This window comes from Microcaecilia unicolor, chromosome 3 (assembly GCF_901765095.1).
Source record: "Microcaecilia unicolor chromosome 3, aMicUni1.1, whole genome shotgun sequence".
Taxonomy (NCBI): Eukaryota; Metazoa; Chordata; class Amphibia; order Gymnophiona; family Siphonopidae; genus Microcaecilia; species Microcaecilia unicolor.
Window position 1 is genome coordinate 233934421 of NC_044033.1, and position 16003 is coordinate 233950423.

The following is a 16003-nucleotide window of genomic DNA, read 5'->3' on the forward strand; positions in this document are numbered from 1 at the left end:
TAGCAGCACACCTATGAAGTGTCTGGCAGGGATCCCCAAGCCCCACCAGCCGAAAATTCCCAACAACTGTCCTTCCTGCATACCAGCCTTCCCTCTAATGTATTCCCACCTATGCAGAAACAGGAAGTTGCATCAGAGGGAAGGCTGTGGGGCCAACATAAGCAGTGTGTATTAGTTGCTGCTAGCTGCCAGTGAAAATCTGCTAATTAAAAAGTATGGGGGGAGGGGGATGTTTGAGAGACCATATGGCATGCAGGCGAGAGAGGGAGAGACCAAATCACTTGTGAGACAGGGCAGGCCTTCATCCCTCTCCTTTGGGTCCCCCCCTCCCTTCTGACTGCTTCATCCTAGGGAATACTTTTGTGGGGCTTCCAATACCCAACCCCACTCTTTCGGGCCCCACTTCCAATTCTAGATGGGTCCAAGAACAAACCTTAAAGAAACTTCAGACTGCTCAAAACACGGCAGCTAGGGTCATCTTCGGAAAAACACGATTTGAAAGTGCAAAACCCCTCCGCGAAAAACTACACTGGCTCCCAATTAAAGAACGCATTGCTTTCAAAATCTGCACTCTGGTTCACACAATTATCTATGGTGAAGCCCTGGGATACATGACAGACTTGATCGACCTACCAACTAGATCAACACGAACGTACCTAAATCTGCACTACCCAAGCTGCAAAGGACTCAAATACAAATCAACCTACGCATCCAGTTTTTCCTAGATAAGCACACAACTGTGGAACGCATTACCAAAAGCCTTGAAAACTACGTACGATCATCTAAACTTCTGGAAAACACTAAAAACTAACCTGTTTAAAAAGATATACCCTGCCTATCCAACATAAATGCCTGATCTGTGCAACACAACAAAACTAAAGTACGTAATGGACATAACACAACTCTTCCGTTATACATAGTAACATAGTAAATGATGGCAGAAAAAGACCTGCAAGGTCCATCCAGTCTGCCCAACAAGATAACTCATATGTGCTACTTTTTGTGTATACCCTACTTTGATTTGTACCTGTGCTCTTCAGGGCACTGACCATATAAGTCTGCCCAGCACTATCCCCGCCTCCCAACCACCAGCCCCGCCTCCTGCCACCGGCTCTGGCACAGACCGTATAAGTCTGCCCAGCACTATTCCTGCCTCCCACCACCGGCTCTGGCACAGACCGTATAAGTCTGTATACGATACCCTAAAGTGGCTGTGCCACATGAACTTTATCTTACCACAACATCACTTTGTAATTGTTCACACCGGAGTCTGCAAACGCCTCTCCGGAACTATGTAAGCCACATTGAGCCTACAAATAGGTGGGAAAATGTGGGATACAAATGTAACAAATAAATAAATAATTGTGGCTTTCTTCTTAAAAGTAAAATACCTCTTCCACTCTTTGACACGCCCTCCTATCCTTAATCTAAAAAGGGCAGACCCTTTTCTACAGCCTTTGGTTGCCCCTCCACAGTTAAGCAGGCCCTTTACTGGCAGAGCTCCCTCTAGTGGCATCTCTATAGCTAAGTACGATCTACACTGGCATTGCTCCCTCTAGTGGCCCCTACATAGATAAGCAGGCCCTTGACTGGCAGAGTTCCCTCTTGTGGCCTCTCTCTGTGCGGTAGTAGTAGTAGTATGCAAAAGCATGCCCTCTACTTGCCACACTATATTCTGGATTACAATATCAAACAACTTAATGAAAATAATATTTAACTTATCCATTTAATATTTATTAATCATTCCATTTTTTGCTAGGTACTTCCTGTTGTTTCTCTCAGGCCTCAATAGAATAATGTAGCATTTAGGGATAAAGATACAGCCCAGCAGTCCAGCACTGGAAGCCAAGATAGCAAATATCTCCACCACCACCATGTACTTGCCTTTGGTGCTCACGTATGTTGGGATGAAGGAGACCCAAACACTGCAGAACACCAGCATGCTGAAGGTGATGTGCTTGGCCTCATTGAAACTGTCAGGTAGGTTTCTTGCTAAGAAAGCTACAATGAAGCTGATACAAGCCAGAAATCCCAGGTATCCCAGAACACAGTAAAATGAAATTATTGATCTTTCATTACATTCAATTACTATTGCTCCAATTTCTGACTGCATGTTAAAATATAGGAATGGGGGAGCAATGAACAGCCAGGAAAGACAGAAAAGCGCTTGAAGAAAGGAGCAAGAAAAGACTATTAAGTATGAGAACCTTGGGTCCATCCATTTCCGGAACTTGCTTTCAGGCTTGGTGGCTTGAAAGGCCATGACCACAGTGATGGTTTTTGCCAGTATAGAGGAGAGAGAAATGGAGAACATTACGCCAAAGGCAGTCTGTCGAAGAAGGCAGGTCACCTGTTTAGGATGGCCAATGAAAATCAGGGAGCAGAGAAAACAAAGCATGAGGGACATTAGCAGAATGTAGCTTAGGTTGCGGTTGTTGGCTCTCACTATGGGAGTGTCTCGGTAATGAATGAAGATTCCCAGAATGACAGCATTAATGAGAAAGAAGAAAATGCTAATGGCAGTCAAAACTATCCCCAAAGGTTCTTCATAGGACAGGAAGGTTATCACTTTTGGTATGCAGGCATCTCTCTTCTGATTGGACCATTGGTCATCTGGACACTTGATACAGTTATCCATGTCTGTGAAGAAAAATATATATCTTTGGGCCCAATATTTAAATCTACCTGTCACCTGGATAAGTAGTACTGACTGAAGCCAGGTAATGCTGCTAAAACCTACTGCAGGCTGACCTAACAATATCTGGATAGCACTGGACAATTTAGGGGCAGAGTCTGGGAGGACCTGGGATTCATCTGGAAACTGGTGATACTCAACACCTGGTGAGGTAGGCCACTGGCATTCCCCTGTTGATACTTCTGCATTTTCTGCTCACAAAAGTGGTTGTGAAACAATTAACTGTTTTTTTTAGTAGAGGTCAATATTCAAAATGATTTAGTCAGACAGAAGAGGCTGTTTCCCAGTTAAATCCTGCTGAGTGGCACTGAATATCCACTCTGACCACCAAAACACTCTCTAGCTAGCGCTGGGACTCTTCAGTGATGAAATCAGGGTGGAGCCCAGAGTTATGTGAGCAACAGCAGAGGCGTAGCCAGACACACAATTTTGGGTGGGCCTGGGCCCAAGATGGGTGGGCAGAAGAACACCATCTTGTCCCACAAGTGATTTAGTCTGTCTCCCTCTCGCCTGCATGCCATATGGTCTCTCAAACATTCTCCCTCCCCCACATACCTTTTATATAGCAGATTTTCACTGGCAGCGAGCAGCAACTAATACACACTGCTTATGTTAGCCCCACAGCTTTCCCTCTGATGCAATTTCCTGTTTCCGCATAGGCAGGAATACATCAGAGGGAAGGCTGTGGGCAACAGCAATATTCAGTGCTGGTGCTCAAATAGCTACTGTGTGTGTAGAATCACATAAATAGCAGTCCTAACTTTGTCCAGTTAGCTGTACAGGTATGGCACTGAATATCAACTGTACTTGGATAGCTTCCAGCCACCTACAGAGACCCAGATATTCAGTGCTGATGCTCAGATAGGGCCCAAGACTGAATATCTGGGTCTAATTTAGCCAGCAGTGGTCAGAGTTTAATGATATGTTGACTGTCGCTGGCTGAATACTGACCCCATAATCTATACACACTTCTTGCTGTCTTCCTTTGCACTCATGTCCTATCATTATTAGATCATGGTAACAGTGATTTAGAGTAATTATGATGATGAGTTTTAATTTAATTTAAACTGAAACTTATAGCCTGCATCTATAAAAAAAAAAAAAATCAAAGCAAGTTACAATAACAACTAACAAAACAAACAGAATTAAAAGTTCATAAATTTCCCATGCATCTTCCTAACATTTCTGATTCTGATCTGTTAATGATCAGCATTTCTGTATATAAGGCTAGACTGAAAACCCACCTCTTTAACATTGCTTTTGACTCGTAACCACTTGTAACCACTCGCCTCCACCTACCCTCCTCTCTTCCTTCCCGTTCACATTAATTGATTTGATTTGCTTACTTTATTTATTTTTTGTCTATTAGATTGTAAGCTCTTTGAGCAGGGACTGTCTTTCTTCTATGTTTGTACAGCGCTGCGTATGCCTTGTAGCGCTATAGAAATGCTAAATAGTAGTAGTAGTAATAAGGCTACAGCTACGGCCAGTACCATAATTTTTGAAAGCCTTGCCGGATGCATCAGGAGCGGAAAGAGACTGCTCCTGTCCCAAACCATTAGAGTACAAGGGATCACCTCTGTGTAAGTCCTGTGGGTAGTAGGCGGTTCAGGGTGGGGGTAGGGTTGGGTATGGGACAGGAGAGGTGAAGGATCAAAATCGGGGGGAGGGGTTGTTTCAAAGGGGAAATGAAAGTGGGAGGAATTATAATCAGGGTAGGGAACCTTTAACATTAGTGACAGACCCCGATATTAAGCTGGCACATGCATAAATGTCTTATCCGGGTTCTGGTTGAATATCGGCTGGCACCTGGATAACTGCTGCTGGCCTGCGTTTACCTGGATATGAGTGAATATTCAATGCCAGTACCTAGACATGGCCCAGCATTGAATATCTCGGTCTAACTTGGCTGGTGATAGTCAGTGTTTAAAAACAACTCTCACTGTCACCAGCTGAAAAATGACCAGTAAGTCTTTATTAATTTTTTTTTAATGATTCCTTTTACCTCTCAGTGAGAGCCAGATGCACTAAAGTCATCATTAGAGCCGTTCCCTACCGAATTCCATAGCGAATCGGTAGGGAACAGCTATGCATCAAGGAAAGGGAATGCAAATGAGCTACTCGTTGTAGCTCACTTGCATTCTCTATTCCATCGTAAAACAGAGCAGCAAAGTGTTACACTGGCTGCTCTGCGCATGCCAAATACGCGAAGACGCAGCACCACTCACCCCCCCCCCCCGCCGCAATAATAAAAACAAAAGTGCAGTTGAGGCCGGTCATCGAAAAAAGCCGTCCGTTTTCGCCGTCATTCACCCTTTTACAAATAGTGTACACTCTTCCTGAAGAATGCCTATTTGCAATGAAGGCGTACTCTTTCCCAACAGCGTATGCATGTGCTCACTATCAGGAAAGAGTGCACTCTCTTTGCAAATACTGTGCACTCTTTAGAAAGAAGAAATACTCAGAAAGCCCTAAACAAAATTAACATACCATAAATGACCCAGGAAAAACACAAAATAAAAATGCTCTGATTGCACACCTTTATTAAGCCTGTCCCTGCTCCACTCTTTCCCAACCCCAGAAACATCTACAGTTATATTGAACAAAACTAGGTTCTATGTTTTTGACACTGGACAGTTTTATAAGTGTCTATACTTCAATCTGTGAAACACTGTTCTATACATTCAAGTCATTTATAAAATTACTCTCTTTGTGAACAACCAGTGGACAAGGGCAAGCTCCATTATAGCATGATATCACTCACCAGTTTGGTTGGAAATCTCACCCTTGGGACATGGAATACAGTCATAGCAGCAGATAGCCTCTCTTTCCCTGGTTAATTTCCTGAAACCAGGAATGCAGATCTGGCTGCATTTGGACTGTGGAGGTATCTAAATAATGAGAAAATACTTAGGTAACTTGATAAAAACAGCGGACTATGGTTATGTTTATTTATTTATATCCTGCCTTTATCCAAGGCGGGTAACAACACAAAATACAAAATAGCAAAAAAACAAACGGACAAAAAACAAACAAACCCCAATACAGACTGCTAATCAATACAATGATGCTTTACATGCAACATTACTTTACAGTTTATATATAGTCAGTTCTGATTATTTTGTTTTATGAGCTCATTGTGAGCCCTATTTGGATTAAAAATAAAAATAAAATCTGAAAATTTTTGACCTGGAATCAGACATGTGGATGGTTTGTTTTTATAAAACGACAAAGTCCAATTTTGAACATTTTCCTACAAATGTTCGCCAATCAAGTCGCGAGCATACCCATTTTTGAACCTGAAAAACATCTGTCTTTTTGGGTCGAAAGGCACCTTTTTTCCTAGATGTTTTGTGTTCGGTGCTTTTTTTTCTTTTGGTATCATTTTGGAAAATAAAATGTCCAAGAGAAAAACAACCAAAAGCCAGCCATTGGAATGTCTGTGGGCCATCATTCATAGTAGACTGCCACACAGACATCCCAGCAGAGCAGAGGGGCAGCCTAGGAGGTCCCAGGTACATTTCTCACTATAACCTCTTACACTGTATGGCGGGCTCTCCAGGTGCAGAAAAATACATACTGTATATAAGAACATAAGTATTGCCATACTGGGAAAGACCAAAGGTCCATCAAGGCCAGCATCCTGTTTCCAACAGTGGCCAATCCAGGTCACAAATACCTGGCAAGATCCCAAAAAAGTACAAAACATTCTATACTGCTTATCCCAGTAATAGTGGATTTTCCCCAAGTCCATTTAATAATGGTCTATGGACTTTTCCTTTAGGAAGCCATCCAAACCTTTTTTAAACTCCGCTAAGCTAACCGCCTTTACCACACTCTCTGGCAATGAATTCCAGAGTTTAATTATACGTTGAGCGAAGAAATATTTTCTCTGATTCGTTATAAATTTACTACATTGTAGCTTCATCACATGCCCCCTAGTCCTAGTATTTTTGGAGAGCATAAACAGACGCTTCACATCAAGCCGTTCAAATCCACTCATTACTTTATAGACCTCTATCATATCTCCTCTCAGCCACCTTTTCTCCAAGCTAAAGAGCCCTAGCCACTTTAGCCTTTCCTCATAGGGAAGTCGTCCCATCCCCTTTATCATTTTCGTCGCACTTCTCTGTACCTCACTGTACACCACTACAACAGCTCTCAAGCTTGCAGGTGTCACCTATATGTAGGTACAGCAGGAATTTAGTGCTTTTTTTGAGGCCTCACACCAGGGGCGTATCTGCGTGGGGCTACAGGGGCCTGGGCCCCCGCAGATTTCGCCCTGGCCCCCCTCCCCGCTGTCAACCCTCCCCCGCTGCTTACTTTTGCTGGCGGGGGGGCCCCAACCCCCACCAGCCGAGGTCCGACCCGCAGTCTTCATATTTCGTCTTCCTCCGTGGCCATGCTGCAAGGAAGTAACGCTGCAGTGCTGCTTCGTTGAATCCAGTTCGGAGTCTGACGTCGCAGCTACCTGCTGTTGTTAGTACCTGTGTGTTTGGTCTTGTGACCTTTTGTTGGTGACTGTGTTTTGCGCAGTGTGCACGGCCTAGTTAGTATTCCCTTCAGAGACTTTGCTCTGTTTCTTTCCCCCTTTATTCTTGTTTGTTTGGGTTCCAGTTCGGCCTTGCTACCTGTGCATTTGGACTCTGTTACGTGTGGGTTCCAGTTCGGCCTTGCAGCCCTTATGAGTGTTCTATCTTTCCTTTCTGGTGGTGCTCTCTGAGCGTGCTGGGCTTCATAGCCTTTTGTCTCTGTGCTAGCATGGGCTCAGTCTGTCCTAGGCCTCGGCCTATGTCCAAGGGCTCACGACCAAACACATCCTATATAATAATTCTCACCTCCAACGTTCGGTCTCTGCCTGGGACCCTGATTCTGGCAGTAGATCAGTGACGTCATCCGCATCAAACAGCCTCTTCTATCGCTTCTGTTTCTGCTGTTCCCCTTGAGGGCGGAACCACAGGAACAGCTGAAACAGAAGTGAAAGAAGAGGCTGTGTGAAGCGTGCGGGAGGCAAAAACGTGCAGGAGATGGCGAGGGGGGTCCTGAAACGACAGGGGAGGGAAGGGGGGTCATGAACGACATGGGGGGGAGGGGGTCCTTCTTTCGCTTCTGTTTCAGCTGTTCTTGTGGTCCCACCCTTGAGGGCAGGACCACAGGAATAGCTGAAATAGAAGCGAAAGAAGAGGCTGTGTGAAACGTGCAGGAGATAAAAACGTGCAGGAGGTGGGGAGGGGGGTCCTGAAATGACAGGGGAGGGAAGAGGGGGTCATGACCGACACGGGGGGGGGGGGGGGAGGGAAAGGTGGTCATGAAACAACAGAGGGGGGTCCTGAAACGACATGGGGGAGGGGATTCCTGGAAGTCAACTGAAAGGATAGGTCCTGGAACTGGAAGGGGAGGGTGTCCTTGATCAGGGGTAGGGGGGGATGGGAAGAAGGGGGAGGGGAAGAAGGGGAGGAGGAGGGGGAGGGGGTCCTAGAACTCGGAGAGGGGGAGAGGCGGAGTGGGAAGGGGAGAGGGGGGATGGGAAGAAGTGGCAGGGGGGGTCCTGGAACTCACATGTGAAGAAATGGGAGGGGTTTCAGGAACTCAGACAGGGGTGGAAGGTGGGAGGGGAAGGGGGTTCAGCAAACTCTAGGTCTTGCTGTGTCTCACATATGCACTCGCACACACTGTCATTCTGACACACACACACTCTCTCACAGACACAATCGCACCCAATCTCACTCTCTCTCTGACACACACACTCTCGCACAGTCACTCTCTCTCTCTCTCTCTCTCTCTCTCTCACACACACAGTCACTCTCACACACACACTCTCTCAAACATACACACTACAAGGAAAACCTTGCTAGTGCCCGTTTCCTTAAAAATTGAAACGGGCCTTTTTTACTAGTAACTATATAAAATTCTTATATTCCACTAAGTTCAATCTATATTCTAATTGGATAACAAACAAGACATCCTTCAGTGAAGAGGAATTTACAATATAAATGATCTAAAGATGGGAGTAACTAGTGAGGTAATTACATTTGCTGACAACACAAAGCTATTCAAAGTTAAATCACGAGAGGATTGTGAAAAATTACAAAAAGACCTTACGAGACTGGGAATCTAAATGGTGGATGACGTTTAATGTGAGCAACTGCAAAGTGATGCAGGTGGGAAAGAGGAACCCAAATTATAGCTACGTAGTGCAAGGTTCCACGATAGGAGTCACTGACCAGGAAAGGGTTCTAGGCGTCGTCGTTGATGATATGTTGAAACCCTCTGCTCAGTGGGCGGCGGCAGCTAAGAAAGCAAATGGAATGTTAGGTATTATTAGCAAAAGGAAAGGAAAACAAAAATGAGGACATTTGTATTGCTCCATGGTGTGACCGCACCTCGAATATGCGGTACATTATACTGCTGATGAAATACCTATTGAAGTCATACAATACCAACTCCCGGATTCTTACACCACTCAAACTGCAGAATTGGCTGCTGTACAGTTTGTTTTTCAGTTTAAAGCACTGCAAGAAGATGTGTCTATCGTTATGGATTCTAGCTATGAATTTTCCTCATTACATTCACATATTCAAAAACGGAATCAAAGAGATATGATTTCCTCTACTGGTCACCCTTTCAGCCACATTACTTTGTGGAATAAAGTGTTTGAGGCGTTATAAGAGCGCCATAAGAAAAAGTTACGTACAGCCATTAAATGGATTAAAGCTCATCAGGAAACTGTGTTCTCTTTTGAAATTAATGGTAATCATATGGCAGATGATTTAGTTAAAGAAGTTACAGAAACTGTCTCCAGTCACGTGGTTGATAGTACTGAAAAAGTGATTATGTTTGTTGACACTCCCAAACCCCAAATTTTGGACGGGTCAGAGCTCTATGAAGCTCTACAGGTTTTCGCAACTCAGGCTGAATTGAGATCCTGGAAGCAAGCAGGGTGTACACTGAATTCCCAAAGCTTGTGGGTGCACCCTGCTGGCCAAATTTATGTAGTGCAGCACAACTTATCTTTATTATTGCATTCATTGCATTACCCTTTACATCTGAGTGCTGCTAATATGTATGATAACCTTTCTTCCAACGTTTGGGCCCCACAAATTCTGTCAATGTGTCATACTATTGTTCAACAGTGTTATAAATGCTTTTTGAATACCCCCAAGCGTGGAAACGTGATCTCCCCAGGCCATTTACCCACTGTACAAGGTCCAGGATTGCATTGGCACTGCGATTTTACAGACATGATAATCCCAGTGAAAGGAAAAAGATTTTTATTGGTTTGTGTTGATGCTTTTTCTAAATGGGTTGAGGCAATTCCCTGTACCCGAGAAACTGGACAGGTGATGGCACAGGTGTTGTGCAATGATATCATTCCCAGATTTGGCATACATTGTAAAATTACAACTGATAATGGCTCACATTTTGTTAATGACTTGAGTCATACATTAACAGCTAAATTACAAATTACTCACCGGATGGTGAGCATTTACAAGCCTACCAGCAATGGCCTAGTTGAAAGGTATAATGAGTTATTAAAAACAAAACTTCGACAATTTATGGCAAATGGCATCAAAACCTGGTTAGATGCCTTGCCTTTAGTGCTTCTCAGTCTGTGCACTACTCCTTCTGCTGCATTAAAGTTAACTCCTTTTCAACTGTGTACTGGATGTAGAATCGGTCTCGTTGCTAGTAATCCTAACCATGATTTGCCTGATCCTTACTCTGTGTACTGGGAACAGCTACAATCTGTAATAACATCTCTGTCTTGCATTTCACAGGAACTGCCGGACAGAAGGGGGGAAAGTGGTACAGAAGACCCCAAAGCATTGAAAATAGGAGACCTAGTCTATAGGAAACATTATACCCATAAAACTTGGAAGGATCCTGTTTATGTTGGACCTTTCTGAATTGAGGCCTTGTCAGCCACAGCAGTGAAGTTACAGGACCACACTTCTTGGGTGCACCTTAAAGACATTCGAGTGTTCCACAGTTCTGACTCAGCTGACAACCAGTCTCCTACACAGACATCCTTGCCTCATGCAGCCCGCAACCCTGAAGCAACAGTGTCTTGAGCCACAGACTCTTAAGTTTACTATCTGGGGACTACTGTTTGTGGGCATAGCTATGTTTGTGCTGGTATTAATACTGCTAGAAAAACATTGTATTATCTTTTGTTAATTTTTCACATTGTATTATCTGTTGTTAATTTTTCTTTCTGTTTATGATTAGGGACTCACTGTCATAGGACTTATTATTAACCTTCATCTTCCTATTAGCCATAATATTACTGTTATTAGAAAGGAACTGTATTATTTTTGTCTAGCATAACCATTAATATGTATACCATCTATTGGCTTTCCATTATTCTTAGTTTTACTTCTATCAGCACACACGTTTTCAATCCCCAGGACTTTTTTTGGCAATAATAACTTAGATTCCCAAGACGTGGATAGGTACTACGCTCTGGGAAGATATCCGGTCAAGACCACAATAAAGTTAAATTTAACTGATGAGATAGTCACATTTCAATTGGATGTTTGTAACGTAGCCAATTGTGGATCTTTAGACTGGCAATGATGGTATTGTCAATATCATGTTTATTTGTGTACTTATATTGAAATGAGTCATCATGCATCCCCTTGTTTTAACTGGGCTAATGTATGGTGGTATACTGGACCCAACTATCCTACAAAAAAACACCAATTGGTTTGGAATAATCCCTTACGTCATAATATAACCCTTGTCCGACAACCAGTAGACTGTACAAATTGTGAAGAGGGAAAATATAACCCCGTACTTATTACCTTTAAAGGGGCATATGAAGGGATTAATCGCACCTTCGGTATTGGAATAGAAGCCACCAACACGGATCCTGTTGGTCGCTTTCCTGTGATGGTCACTTCCCCTCGAACGTCCAATACTGTTTCACTTAATCCCTTACTACCTCAAATTCCAGAAGCAAAGATTCCCATTAAGTTCCTCAATGTAACCAGCCTTAGGGAAACTTTTGTTCTTGAGACTGATTTCGGTGAAGCTAATGTGTAGCTAGACTGGATTCGGTATACTATCCGGAGTTTAAACGTATCTGATTGTTATGTTTGTTCTGCTTCTCACTCTGAGCCTCAGGCAGTCCCTTTTGCCTTAAATTTTGTAAATGATTACAATGGAATCATGTGCATGTTAAAACTGCCTCAGGGTTCCAGTAAAACTATCGAACCACACTGCCTTTCCTTCAGTCTATTGTTCCCCGACTTACCCAAGGGAGCAAAAACACCGCTGGTATTGTCCCTGGGACAATTTTTGAGACCTGTCTAACCCGAGAAAAAATCCTGAATCCTTACTCAGTTGGTAACCTTTCACTATGTAACTCTAACTTAACCTCTATCATTGACCTTGACTTTTCTGACTTTTCTTGTCCTTGGGCAGACATATGGTGGTATTGTGGAACCAAAACCTTATACTCAACACTGCCCACTAACTGGCAGGGCAAATGTGGTCTAGTTCATCTAGTGATTCCACTTACCATAGCAACCCAACCAATTGATAATCCAGTTCTTTCTAGAAAGAAGCGAGAAATCCCTGGTTCATTTGATGATAGAATTTATATTGACTCTATAGGTGTATCAAGGGGAGTGCAAGATGAATTCAAGGCCCACAACCAAATTGCTGTAGGTTTTGAATCCTCTTTGTTTTGGTGGTCCACTATTAACAAGAATGTTGATTGGATTAACTACATTATAACCAGCAACATTTTATTAATTACACCAGAGATGCAGTTAAAGGTATTGCTGCCCAACTGAATGCCACAAGCTGGATGGCTTGGGAGAACCGCATGGTTCTTGATATGATGTTGGCAAAAGAATGCAGAGTTTGTATTATGCTAGGAGGACAATGTTGTACATTTATTCCTAATAACACTGCACCTGATGGGACTATAACTAAGGCCTTGCAAGGACTTGGTACCTTAGCTGATGAGCTTGCTGAGAATTCTGGTGTGGATACCACATGGACTGGGTGGATGGTCAATATTTTTGGAAATGGAAAACTTTCATAGTATCTAGTTTAACCACAAAGATAATTGTTATTGCTGTATTTGTACTTCTTGGCTGTTGTGTAATACCTTGCATTAGGAGTTTAGTGCAACAATTAATTGAAACTGCTTTAAGTAAGAAAGAACCTATAGGACATGAATATGTTCTATATGATAGACTACATATTAACGCAGAGATTTAAAATGTTGAAGATAATGCTTAAATTTTTTGTGATCTCTTTTTCCGCATTATTGTCCTCCTCTAGGATTATTTAGATGGGGAGGCATTGTAAGTAACATAAGGCCCAGGGAAGGTTAAAGAGGGGCAATATATATATAGTTTACTATAACCACCTTTTCCTGTTACCCATAGCCCAATACCTGCAAAAGAGAGAAAAAAAGAGTTTTGACATTGTGACTCACACCTACAATCTCCCTAACCTTAATATACACCTGAGAAAGAACTTATGGTTCCCCTCTGGAACAGATGGGATTATAGCTGAAGTTCTAGTGAAGTCCTTACTTTCAAGGCCTTCAAGGGGGGAGATGTATAATTATGAGCACAGTCATGCACTATGGAATAGGTCAAAAGGCCAGAGATTGATAAGCCTGTGTGACTCTGGAATCTATCAGAGATTGATGAGCCTGCATGACTCTGGAATTTATGATCTATTATGATACCCTTACGGGCAAGTAGGCTTGGGAAAGAAACTAGTATAAACAACTCATACTACCCCTCTCCTCAAGACCCTTCACTGGCTCCCTATCCGTTTTCGCATCCTGTTCAAACTTCTTCTACTAACCTATAAATGTATTCACTCTGCTGCTCCCCAGTATCTCTCCTTCCCTACACCCCTTCCTGTGCACTCCGCTCCATGGATAAATCCTTCTTATCTGTTCCCTTCTCCACTACTGCCAACTCCAGACTTCGTGCCTTCTGTCTCGCTGCACCCTACGCCTGGAATAAACTTCCTGAACCCCTACGTCTTGCCCCATCCTTGGCCACCTTTAAATCTAGACTGAAAGCCCACCTCTTTAACATTGCTTTTGACTCGTAACCACTTGTAACCACTCGCCTCCAACTACCCTCCTCTCTTCCTTCCCGTTCACACTAATTGATTTGATTTGCTTACTTTATTTATTTTTTGTCTATTAGATTGTAAGCTCTTTGAGCAGGGACTGTCTTTCTTCTATGTTTGTGCAGCGCTGCGTATGCCTTGTAGCGCTATAGAAATGCTAAATAGTAGTAGTAGTAGTAGTAATGTGGTTTAACATGTTAAGGAAAGCAGATGGTGAGAACCAGATAATAATCTGTAAGGATAATTTGCAGAAAAAGTCATGTAAATCATTGTCTGAAACAAACAATATAAGCAGCCGTATCAGAACAGTATTTTGGAGACGCAGTCACAGTGAACATCTCTTTATGTAACTGTACTGATCTCTCATGAGAAACTATTAATTATATCTGTACTTGGTAAGTAAGTAAATAAAAAATTGACTCTCTCATATGCACGTAGCCCTGGTTTCTTTTATCTCCCCAAATTGTGGATGGCTGGTACATGCTAATTTGGGAAGGGATACAAGGGGCCTAAAAACACCCCTAGGGTGACCCACTGCTCTGCTGAGATGTCTGTGTAGCCAACCTAATAAGAACTCTAGCTCCTCCCACATACCAATGGCTTGATTTTGTACATTTTTAACTTGGATGTTTTTTTGTTCCTCAAAAATGGACCAAAAAGGTAAACGCACAGAGCACAAAAACACTAGCAGATGGCGATTAAAAAAAAGACATTTCACTGTTTTGAAAATTGTCATATTTGCCACTTTGATTCTGAATGTTTTGATCAAAATGTCCACAATCTGATTTAGATGTCATATTTGAAAATACCACTCCACATATATCTAGTTAAAAAATGTACTCTTATACATGGTTCAATATCAAGCCCAAATAAGTCATTTCTTGTGGTTTCAAGTGAATTAAAAAAACATTCCAAACAATACAGTTCATTTTCTTTGTGTACTATCTGAGTATGAGAAATGGTAATGCTTAGTGGTGAAGGACCAGAGCCTCTCAACACCACTGGCAATCTGAGATAGACATATATAAAGTATGCCTTTGAGAGATGGAGTTCTGCATGACATTTTCCATTGAACAAATCCATTCTCTTATTATTTCAACAGATTTGAATGGGCTGTGGCTTTGTTATATTTTTGTTATATTATGCTTAATCAAAATTTTAGACAGCCAATCACATAGCAGCTGTTCCTCCCGTCATTTCATACACGATTATACATGTTGCAGAGTCATTCATTGTGCTCTAATGTTACTTAATTCTGACCTGGATGAATGCACTGTCCCACACGATCAACTTTTCATTGATGGTGAAATCCTGCTCCAAAGGATGGTAAGGGTTATAATTTCCAACAATTTCATTAATCTGCGTCCCATTGGGTAGAAAGACCCTATTTATAATATTATATCCAATGGCAAGGTCACCATTCTCATCAAAAAAGATATTTTCATCCTGAAAGTTTCTAAAATGGATGTTCTTCAAGTAATGATGAATCTAAAGAAAGAGAAAAAAAATTCAGTTACCCCTTTACTGCAGGACTACATACTTAACTTTGAGTATGTACAATGTGAACCTGAATTTAGGGCTATACTTTTGTTTTAAAACATAATAAATAGAAATAAAACAAAACAGGAAAGAAAGCAAGATGGTACCTTTTTTATTGGACTACCTCAATACATTTTTTGATTAGCTTTCAAAGGTAACCCTTCTTCTTCAGATCAGAAATAAGCAAATGTTGGCAAACGTCAGTATATATAAGTGAAACACAAAGGCATTTCAATGACAATCTCACATGAAGAGGGTGGGGTGGGTTAGATGAGAAACAGAGGGAGCTGGAGGAAATATCCAAGTGAAAAAAACAATACATTGCTATCCACAAAATAGAAAAAAAAAAAGCTGACTTCTCTCCTGCAGAACCACAGAGAGAAAAACATCTCCTCGGACCACAGGCAGTGCTGCTACACCTGCAACCCCAAATAACTTGGTTACACTTTCCAATCCATCTGAGGTATGTGAGAATCAGAATTCAAACAAACTAGGAGATCAACAGATGCCCAGTATGCAAACTCCCACTGACCACACTATTGGAAGTGCTAATCAAATGGGGATAGTAAACCTCTCAAACTATCAATTATCTTCTTTATCCACATTTTCATTCACACTGTCACGAAACGCCTAGCCATAGAGACGAGACGCTGCTCCGAT

General features: G+C 42.3%; 1 protein-coding gene across 1 annotated transcript in view; it reads right to left on the reverse strand.

The window, feature by feature from the left end:
* Nucleotides 1-1726: 1726 nt before the first annotated feature.
* The window catches only part of LOC115464434 (vomeronasal type-2 receptor 26-like), a 48199-nt gene continuing 33922 nt past the window's right edge, over nt 1727-16003 (reverse strand). The window contains exons 3-5 of the mRNA XM_030194816.1: nt 15065-15292; nt 5460-5586; nt 1727-2640 (exon numbers count right to left, since the gene is read on the reverse strand). Coding sequence (XP_030050676.1) covers nt 1727-2640; nt 5460-5586; nt 15065-15292 — 1269 coding nt within the window. The remainder of the gene's footprint in view (nt 2641-5459; nt 5587-15064; nt 15293-16003) is intronic.